General features: G+C 29.0%; 1 protein-coding gene across 1 annotated transcript in view; it reads left to right on the plus strand.

Annotated features, from left to right (window-relative positions):
• LOC132945824 (acetylcholine receptor subunit beta-like 1) overlaps positions 1–11,995 on the plus strand; it is an 81,411-nt gene that overhangs the window by 66,946 nt on the left and 2,470 nt on the right. The window contains exons 6-8 of the mRNA XM_061015607.1: positions 36–206; positions 3,254–3,605; positions 9,233–9,627. Coding sequence (XP_060871590.1) covers positions 36–206; positions 3,254–3,605; positions 9,233–9,627 — 918 coding nt within the window. The remainder of the gene's footprint in view (positions 1–35; positions 207–3,253; positions 3,606–9,232; positions 9,628–11,995) is intronic.

Consider the following 11,995-nt stretch of genomic DNA (forward strand, 5'->3'; position numbering starts at 1 on the left):
GTAAATAATATCTAATGGTTTATTTTTATTCACAGAGCTCCTGCACCATAGACGTTACATATTTTCCTTTTGATCAGCAAACTTGCATAATGAAATTTGGCTCTTGGACATTTAATGGCGATCAAGTATCGTTAGCGTTATATAATGACAAACAGTTCGTCGACCTGTCTGACTACTGGAAATCCGGAACTTGGGATATTATAGAGGTATGTATGGATGTTGTAGTTATATTTATTAACATTTAAAACTATTATGAATGCAAATCTAGAGAAACCATTTTTATAAAACAATATAAGGTGATTTATTCAACGTAAGACACTTATTATTTCGAATATAAACGTTAGTGAACATATTTGTTTATATATAATTTAAAATCAATATAAAATAAGACTTTTTAAAAAAATTATATATTTTTGCTACCTAGTTTAACATCAACAGTGTATAAACTTTTGTGTATAAAAGTTTTATACAACAGGACCTATAAGAAAAAAATGTTCTATTTCATGTTTAAATAATTTTTAATATAATATCAATAGATGGTAGGTACAGACAAATTGAATAAACAATAATTAATCGAAATAAATGAAAAAACGACATAATATAGTTATTAGTTATAACTTAAAGGTAACTATTTAAAGTTTAGATGTGCGGAGTGGCATGGATGTACCTCGAAAAATGTTGGACCATTTCCGTGTTCATTAAAACATTAAATATGTATAACTAATTAACTACCTACTCGTTTGAAATTTAATTTTTATGAATCAATAAACTCAGAAAAAATATTGCTTTAGAATATAAAATTAATAATGTACTTATGTCTGTTTTCATTCGAAAAAATATATTTTTTACCAATGATGTTGATATGAAATCAAATTATATAAAAAAATTATATTTTCAAAAACGTTAAAAGGAACTGCAAAAACTGCATGTGTTATCTCCATCTTGCTAATAGACATCATAGGTAGCGAATTTACGTTCAAAAAGCTTTAATATTAAAGCGAATTTTATTGACCTTCATTAAACTTAAAGGTAAGACAATTATCTATATCCTCTCGTAGTCTCGTAGGTTTTTACAATATTTTAGTAATTTAAAGATTATTATCTTAGTCGCCAATCTAAATTATAAATAATTTTAACATTATTAATATATTTTTATCATTATTACCTAATTTATATGATCCGAAATCAAATGAATGTACCTATATACATTAAAAAAAATACTTAAATTTACTTTGTATATTTTCATAAGTAGGTAAGCTGTAAGACCATGCATATAATATAAATATATTTATTACGCCGGTACGATCTTAAATTATTTAAAATAAATAAATCAATAGGAAGGTATTTAATAAAAATAATAATTTGTACTTTATTCCTATATTATATTATAGTGAATGGAACTATTATTAGTTATGGCGCTATTAGTCTATGTATTTCAAAAACTAATGTTGTACCAACTACTAGTTACCTACTATGTAAAAAAAACAATTTATTGTCTTATTCCTAAAATATCATTGCATTGTACTTTTAATATCACAAAAATATAGTATGATTAAATTTAATAAAAACTATTGTAAAAATGATGTTCATTTATGATGTGCCTAATATTGCTACGCTTTGCGTGTGGGTTCTAAGAATTCTCTTGGTATTTCTATTTGATCTCCCTGGGATAATATTAACTCAATTTACAATAGAACGGCATCAGTAAACCACTATATTGTATTTTATTGTGGATAGTAAAATGTGACTTCTTATGAACTTATGATTTATGATAGAATAATCGAAAGTAGAAAACATCACAAATGCATACATACTATATTAGGTACTAAAACTGTTTTCGTGAATTTCCCAGACATTGTTATCTTGTAAGAAGTTAAATATTTTATGTAGGTACGCAGAAGAAATTCTATCTAGGTTTAATATTTAATAAGACATTATAAACATTAGGTACCCATCTAAATTTAATTTGTATTTTAACATAGGTACTTGAATCAAAATAAATCAGCAATTGTGTTCATTATACTTGTATAAAAATATGATAAATTTATATTTTAGTTATAATAAAATACATTTTTGCACACCATAATATTTTCAATACAATTAAATAAGTAGAAACTAAAAAACATTATTAATAACTAATAAGTAATAAATGTGTGGTAGAAACTGAAAAACAACTTAAATAAGATCGACATTAATTTAAAATGTTAATTTTTTTTTATTTTACGTTTTAATGTACCTATAGATAAGGTAGGTAGGTATGCAGTTTGATCGTAATCATGAACTACTTATAAATTATTACTTTATTTCAGTCAATGTTGAAATTAAAAATGGTTATCAACAAGATTTGAATATTTATTATATTTGTTAACTAAGAATTTCAAAAGTAATATCAAGTAAATATAATATGTTTTACTATTCGTAATAATTCAAATAACTATTTTTTTTAAATAAATGGCACCATAAATAACCAAATACATAAAAGATTACTCCCTGGTGCATTAATTAAATTTTTTGTTACTTCAGAAAAATAATGAAGAGAATTAAACTTCGAAATATTATTTAAATTAATAAAAAACCAACCTTCCGAGAATTATTTCACTTCGGATAGTATTATATACTTTAACATTTCACATTCAGAGTTTTCGAACATTATTATATGTATATTTTATGCATTACATAAAATTTGTTACACGATCCCCGTTAAAAATAATTTTTGAAAAAAATATTGATGACTACCTAAAAATGTATATCAAGTTTCCGACGCAAATATACTGAGCACATTTATATAATATATTATACTGAATTATTTTTTTAACAAACAGTAAACATTCATTATTTTTAAAAGTATAACAGTTTTAGGAAATATTTTTTTTATAAAAATGTAATAAAATTAACTATTTGTTTAAATTCGATTTTTATGTATGAAGGCTCACAGAAAAATATTCTGCTTAAGAATATAGAATTAAAAATGTATGTCGTCATTTGATAAAGTATAAAACTTATAATTTTATGACCATGAAGTATAAATTGTTTTTTAAATATATTTATTTATAATGACTTAAATTATGTAAGAAAAGTATTCTCAAAAATATTTATATTATTCATGATGATGAGTGTTTAGTGTTAAAATAATGACCCTGTTTATACAAAGACAATGGTACATTTTACAGGATGTACCCATACATGTTACACGTTTGCAGTAATTAATTTGTAATCCAATTTTGTTTTAATTTTATCGTTTTGTTATTTGAAGGTACCTGCGTATCTGAACGTATATCAGGAGTCGCCTACCCAGACGGACATAACGTTCTACATAGTGATTCGAAGGAAAACTCTGTTCTACACAGTGAATTTGATACTGCCCACGGTCCTCATATCTTTCCTGTGCGTGCTAGTGTTCTACTTGCCAGCCGAAGCCGGTGAAAAGGTCACGCTGGGCATCAGCATTTTACTGTCACTAGTCGTCTTCCTATTGCTCGTCTCCAAAATACTGCCACCCACTTCTTTAGTACTGCCGCTCATCGCCAAATACTTGCTATTCACGTTCATCATGAACACCGTTAGCATATTGGTCACTGTTATCATAATCAACTGGAATTTTCGAGGTCAGTGCTCCAATTTACGTGTACTTGGTGTGACACTATAACAGTCATACACCAAAATCAGTGCCACGTTAAGAGGGTGGGGGAGAGGGCAATTGTCATAGATGGAAATTATTTTGGAAAATCATCTTTGCTAATAATACATTATTTAATATTTTAAAGTTTTATAGCATTTAAGGTAAATTAAAATCGATGGTATTAGAGCATCATTCAATCATTGATACAACGCTGTATTGATGAAACAATAAAATAATATTATATCAAAAACCTCAATGGCTCGAATTATTTGTTCGTATTCAAAAAAAAAAATTGAGCCAAATTAATTTTTATTCCCCCAAAAATTTGAGTTATCAAGACTATAGATTGTATGGCGTATAATAATAATATTGTAAAATGTAGGGTATTGACATTAAAACTTAACGTGGCACTGAATGCCATAGTACACTTACTTTTAATTAATATGTGCCTATAGTCGACTTGGTACATATATCAATACTATCTACAGTGATACCACTGTATAGCGGACGCCGTAAAAGAATTTATTAACATATGTCCGCTATTAAGGGGTGCCCGTAAACTGAGGTTTCACTGTAATATAATATAGCTGAAATATTATATGTGTGTATTGTGGTCGTTGTTGTTGTTGTTGTTGTAGTATTCTTACAAACGCAGCCTATAGATATTATATAATATTATGTTGTACAGTAACAATTGTAACCCGGACCGCGTCGCGCGTATACGCCTAATTCGCGCGAACGCCTTTTTTACGCTATCGCCGCTACCACCCGCCGCAGCGGACTCGACGACGAAGACACGGCGGCGGTGCAGCGTAGGGACGAAAACCCATTAAACCAATATGAATGGAAACTGCGCACGTGTGTGTGTGTATATCATTTTAAAACAGTACGCCATGTACAGTAATATTATCTGAACAGTGCCAAAACTATACCCTTTTCCAAAAACAATAGCCATAAAGCCATAATATAACCGACCGTATGACACACAAAACGTTATAATTTGCCAGTATCATTATATATTATATATATAGATAAATAATAATAATAATAATAAAAAAGACCATATTACGCTTTGTGAGCCTTAACCGAGGACTCGGGAACGGCGATCAAAGGGCTTTGCCACAAAGTATACATATATATATGTATATTATACATAGCGTGTACGTCAGGCCAATAATTCCGGGCATTTGGGGATGCCGCCGCCGCCGCCGCCTCCGCCTCCGCTTTTCCGCCACCGAAACGTGCGAGCTCACGTGAGAGTGTGTGTGTTTGAGTGGGCAGATGCTGTGTATGGAAGCGCTTACCAACGCCCTTACCGTAACCGCCGCCTTCTACCCCACACCGACATACCTAGGCACTGCCCTCCGACCGAGGACTAGCGCCGTTCCGCGAACCAGACACGCTTGTTTTTCCATTTCTTCCCTTCGTCGTTTTTACAAAGATTCCAAGGATGTCACGGGATATGTCTCGTCGACGTATAATATCATACAAAGTGTTCTCGATTTCCCGCATGCACACAATATAAACGGCGGCAATAATAATAACAATAATATAAGAAGAGCGACGTACGTTCTCCGGCGGGTCAGCCCCCGTCACCCACCCATCATCCGTCAGTTTTAAATCGTGAATTATGGTTTTTTTCCTTCACCGCCCTGCGACACCCATTCCACCCGGACCAACATCATCCGCACCACACGCGTGCTCGGTTGAAATGAAATTCATACCGGGAAGCAGCAATCAATAATTGGTCAACGGTTCGTGTAATACACGTCAAACATTCGATATTATATGTATACAATATGATGTATATATATAAATACTTATACACACAGATATAATGGGGCGTTTTTGTGAAAGGTAATAGCTAGGCAATAATAACGAGAGGAATACAAAACGTGGGGACTATACCTTATATTTAATATATTGGTATTTTTTTTATTTTTTTTTTTAATAAATATCGTATTTTATTTGACAGCTTTTAAAGATTTATAACGGACATTTATAACAGTTGTTGTTATTTTTGTGCTTATTGTGAATATTTCAAATAGGTACAATGTCGATACATTTTTGTAAAAAATAAACATAACTTGCTTCTCTCGTGGTAGGTATTCGATAAATTTTAAATTAAAATTTACCGGTGCATATAAACCTCTAAATTATACAAACGATTTCATAAAAAAACTACATCATTCAAACCCTCTTATTTCAAATCTATTCTCTATCAAGCTACAATGTTACAACACATTGACTGAAAAGGAAATGGTCTAGAGACCTTACCTAACCTAAAAAAAAAATGTATAAAGAAAAATTTAAAAATCGTTAATGGTCCATAAATTGAACTCTGATCACTACCCAATTAGTGTTTTTTTTTTAGGTATATAACTGCAAAGTAATATCAATAGATATTTTCTCTCTTCATGTAAACCCTATGTCAAAAAATCTTATATTTATCCAATTTACTTACTGTATTATTTAATATAGATTGTAAAAAAAAAACAATTTACTGGTTCATAATGGGTCATTACTTGAGTGATTAGGTTTAATACGTCTTTGAAGCAAAATTACTATGATGTGCTATAACGTTTAAACTCATTTACACTAATAAAGTTTTTGTACCTATAAGCTTTTTAGGAGCATAATCGATACACCCATGTATAGGCAAACATTTTTGTAAACATACATGGTATATATTATTATATTGTAATTAACTATCGTCTATCGCTTTATCATAAATTATAGAATTTATTTCACTTTTCTAAATAAAAACCAAATTCAGATCATGGTTTATGGTATATTATATGTACAAATGATGAATTTATTTGAAATCTGAATATAGTTTTACGTTTTTGTTGCTCGTATTATGTATACTTGAATAACTCAAATTAAGTTCAACTGAATGTTATAAAATTATAATTGTACTTTAAAAAACCTTTATAAGTTACAGATTAAATGATAGTATTGTTTGTCTAATATAATAAACTTTTATTTCAAGTAATAATAAGCACGGTTGTTGTAACCCGTATTCTCTCTCTGTTTTCAACATAAAAGTTCTGAAACCTAGAAGACAAACGTATTTTTTGATAGATAACCCTAATTCTCTCCAGCACAATTAAAATCTAAAATCTCATATTTTCTGATGTATTTGAAAAGAAAGGAACAATAATGTGTTTCCAATTTCAGTTCTTTCTTCCAAATGATAAAAAAAATTTTAATTAAATTCGTATATATACATCTCAGACTATTATAAGGTTGATTAAATTGTCGCTAGTTAATAAACGTTTGTCATATAATATATAATTATATTTGATTTTATGAAATATAAAGTAATGAATAATAATATAATCAAAAGTTTAAGAAGGACTTTTTAAGAAATGTATAATAAATAGTATACCATAGCGCTTACATTAATTGTTTAACATTTTAAGTTTTTAGAGAGAAGGTATTTAAAAATGTTTTGATTTATTTTAATTTATTATACTTTGATGTTTTTTTAAGTTTTAACAAGGCATACTAATTAAAAGTTACTGCAGAGAAAATGAACCAGTGACCACACGACAGTGGTGTACCCAAAATGCCTAACCATAACACTGTTTGATCGTTAACGGAAATACATAATATTATTTACATTTGTATCAAAAAAATATAATTTTAACTTTTCAATCATTTAAAAAAAAAATATTTTTATTTTTCCAATTTTGCATATTTAGCAAACCTATAATAAATTCACTAAATTTCCGGTTTTTTTTCTAATTACCATGCTTGAGCTTCGAAAATGTTAACGTCGTATCCCTGAAATATTAATAAACAGATGTATTTGATCAACATATTACACTTATTCACACTGGTTTATATATAGACTACCTACTAGGATATGACTGTACGAGAAATAATCTCCCAGGAGTATACATACATATTATTAAAATTCAATAATTCATATTCCATTAACACATACAAATAATACGCGTAAATACTAATCATATTTTTTTTAAGTTTATCATAAAATGTCAAAAATAAATACAAAACATGCCATGCGTAAGAAAATGGATTTTACAAAATGGTAAAAAACAAGGAACTTTTAGTTTCCATAGAAACAAAGAATAAAATAACGACGTATATATTTTCAATGTTTAATTTAAAATATCATAAAAAAATAAGCTTCTGTATCGAAATCTTAAATAAAAACGAATTTATAAATTAAATGCTTCTATAATATTCTGAGTAAGATAAATTAAATATAAAATAATCGATTGCTTTTTATTATTAAACAAGTATTTATAAACTTCTTAAATTGTTTCTTAACACATAATATATCTTTTGCATAATTACTTGTTTGAATATTAGTTATTAGTTATTTGGAAATAAGTGTAGCTAATTATTGATTAAGCAATTAAAATATGAATAAATTGCTTATTATCTTCTCGTATTCGCGAAAATTGAAAGTTGTATGTTAATAAATCTGTCCGTATAGGTTCCATAAAATACAGATTTTGATTATTATTTGTAAACTATAATCCTTTTTGGTGATTAATAATTACTGATAATTATCGATTATTGTTTCTTTAAAATACTGGAAAGTTTGGCTGCATTCAATTCCCTCAGAAATTTTGAGAAAAAATAATGAGATTTTGATATAATTTGTAGCAATATTGTTTTTTAGAATATTTGAACAAATTAACATCAACTTGTTATGAATAGATACTGATTTCAAGTGAAATCAACTGGAATCAATGAAGTTAAAAAAATTAATAATTTAAGTTAATAATTTTACTCTCGTGCGTGAAATATGGCATAGGTTTGATGATCATATCAATTATACATTTATAATATATACTATTTAGTATATATTGACTGAATTGCATGAACTTATATTATAATGTGTGTATATTGTTGAGGTGGTGGCACGATAAAGTTATAATCTATTATGAAGCGATTAAAATATTAAATACGTATATAGTTGCATGTGAATCATTAACTATTTATTTATTGTATCAATTATAATATCTGACGTGTGTTTAAATTATAGGATAAATTTGATAATAATAATATATAAGAAATACCATACTATATTTATCAACTTAACGAATAATATATTAGTTCGTAAGTTATTTTGATCCATTATCGTGTGATTAACAAAGACAAATATACAATTAAATTACAGTATGGAAATGTAATACGTTGTGCGAATATATTCCGAAGCTGATACCGGTTGAAATCAATATCACCGTGTTACATACCCATAACTGTATAGCTACGAAAGTGGTGTCATTTCACACGATTTCTATGGGTATTATAAATCTATAATCAGTACCTAAGCGAAACTAATATGATCATAAAATCACGGTTATAATACTATAATCGATAATGGGTAAACTAAAAAATAATACAATATTGTGCAAATCCACAAACTCTTGCGTACTTACCACAAATGACGCCACTGAAAGCATATTATATTTAAGTATAAAAATTATATTATTATTTTGACTTATACATGTCTAACTAATCATTTCTTCTTTAATAAATACGCAACTCGAATAATTCACACAAATCAATTATAGAGAAGCACAGTCGGTATTCGTTACCCTGTATGCAATTGCGTATTAAATCTGTCCTCAGGTCCTCGTACCCACCGTATGCCACCTTGGATCAGGACTGTGTTCCTATACTACCTTCCGGCATGCATGTTCATGAAACGGCCGAAGAAAACGCGACTGAGGTGGATGATGGAAATGCCGGGTATGAGTGGTCCGCCACATCCGCACCACACGTCGCCGTCGGACCTACCCGCGCCCGCGCCCCCGAGTTCCGCGACGCCGTCCAAACACAAGATGGAGGCAATGGAGCTGGCCGACCTGCATCATCCGAACTGCAAGATCAACCGAAAGGCAAGCGCGGAGCGTAGGGAGAGCGAGAGCTCCGACTCACTAATCTTATCACCGGAGGCATCCAAGGCCACCGAAGCAGTGGAGTTCATCGCCGAACACTTGAGGAACGAGGATCAATACATACAGGTGATTGATTGACCGTCTTTTATCGTGTAACGACCAACAACGGTCTATAATACCATCATTACCATCGTACAAATAATATTCGCACTCTTACGAACTTGTTTGACTGTGTAAATCTGAATCATCATCATATTACACTGATATACGATATACCTATATATTACCTCTTCACAACTCGTATTTTTATGTATAGTTACCATAAGATTTTTTCAAGGCACTTATCTCACGTATGAAATAACTACTGATTCGATATTCATATTTGTGGGCATCGAAATACTCAGGAAAAATACTCCTCGTCACAATATAAAATTTAATTTTTTTCAAAAATGTGTTAGTCATGATTTTAAAATTAAGTAAAAAACACTTTCAAACTGGAAAAATTACTTGTGATAAAAATCATACTATCCACGCGCGATTTGTAACAACCAGTGAGTGTTTGGAAAGATGGCAATCACGCGCGCTCTATCGCTTTTATTCCTATCCAAATGCGATGTCTGACAATCATTGTAAAGAGTACCTACCTAGTACCTACATAATAATATACGTTTGCAGAAACGTATTTCGTATGTAGGCTTACGTTTACAGTGATTCGTTTTCCGAAAACATTACCTCACGTTCACCAAATATTACCAGTCCAAAAGCTGACGCAATTTTCATTTTCACTATGTATTCCTAATGCTTTAAAATTTAAATTTAGATAGGTCGATGTGCGATGGAACTATTTTTAATTGTATATATCTACTATTTCACAGCTTTTTATAAAATTAAAACATTCTCAATTATGTAAAATTATTTCATTGAGCCCAAAATTTAAATATCCTGTGGCACTTCATTTATTCTAACTGCAAGTATACAATGAATAATGTCTTGACATTTTTATAAAGCTGGACAGAAATTCCTATTCATAACGGACTTACTTCACTCATATTCGTACATTGGTGTACTTATTTTTTTTTTTTACAACACGATTTCTAAAAACTATTTCTTTGAAACCACGTTTGCTTGCTTACATTTCATAACTCATCTTTGTTTATTATTTTAGCAGTTTTCACGAAAAACTACTAAGAAACTTAAAAACTGACTTATTAAGGGACAATCTGTGTTCAATTTCCAACCTATATAATATGAGGTATCGCATGAAACAGGTACCTTTTTACACGAAACTATGAAAGTGCTACAGAAAAAAAAAAACAAATTCATTGTAAATCCACCCTCTATTGCCACTCAAAATCATAAAGGAAACATATGTTCTGGGGATTTTTCAACAACGATATATTTTTGTATTAACATTTATTTTTATTCTCAATTTTTCCTCTCTTAGATATATTTTAGTTTACAAATAGAAACGATTTATGATTGCAAAGCACATTTTATTCTGACAGATTACTTATTTTTCTCTCCCACCCTTTTAAACTTTCTTTATAAAAAATTATTTTCTTTATTGAATCTCATAAATTTTCATCGAACACTGACACATAACTATTGTTAGTATATAGTTTAAAAAATATAACCAACAAATTACTTAAATATATATATTTTTTTTTAAATTTTGTCTGAAATATAATTTTATTACAGATTTAAAAGCATATAACAAGTAAATAATGTTTGAAAATTGAAATTGCATAATAAAACCATTTAGATAATTGAGAATATAGTAGCGTGTTACTGACTTTATAAAATAATATATATGTAATAACATAAAATTAAAATTAGTTGATACCTTACGTAGTGATGTGACATTGTGAAACCAATTTTATTAAACTGATGCATATCTATATAGAGAAAACATAGTATTTATCACGTGTTTTGTAGTTTAGAATGCGAATCTTTGAGAGTATTCCATTTTATAACTTATAAGGCAATTTAACATTAATAATTTGTTTTATTATTTAATAAATTATGATGTATGAATAAGTGAATAACAATATAATCATTCGGAAACCTAGTTAGGTCAATGGTCATAGAATGAAGACTTATTCTATTAAAAATAAAGAATTTAAAACAATTCCCTCTAAAACAAAGACATATACGTATATTGGGTATCAAAAATGTTGATGCATAGGTATTAAAGTGGATTGCTAGTCTTCTATATACTAGTCACTCTACTACACTATAATCAGTACCTACCTATACTTACTAGTCACTTGCAACATAGAGCAAGATATTTTTGTTCACAACAGTAAAATATCATATATGATAATAATAATATTTAACAATATTCAATATTATATAGTAAAAAAGTTACACTAATGGCCCGATAGATATTCATGTATAAAATCAATAAATTTATGAAACAGGTTGCTCGTTGATTAACTCATAAATAGGTATTGGGTATATAAATCTCATCGAATAGATGAGTGACCATTATGGC

This window comes from Metopolophium dirhodum, chromosome 5 (assembly GCF_019925205.1).
Source record: "Metopolophium dirhodum isolate CAU chromosome 5, ASM1992520v1, whole genome shotgun sequence".
In the NCBI taxonomy this organism is placed as follows: domain Eukaryota; kingdom Metazoa; phylum Arthropoda; class Insecta; order Hemiptera; family Aphididae; genus Metopolophium; species Metopolophium dirhodum.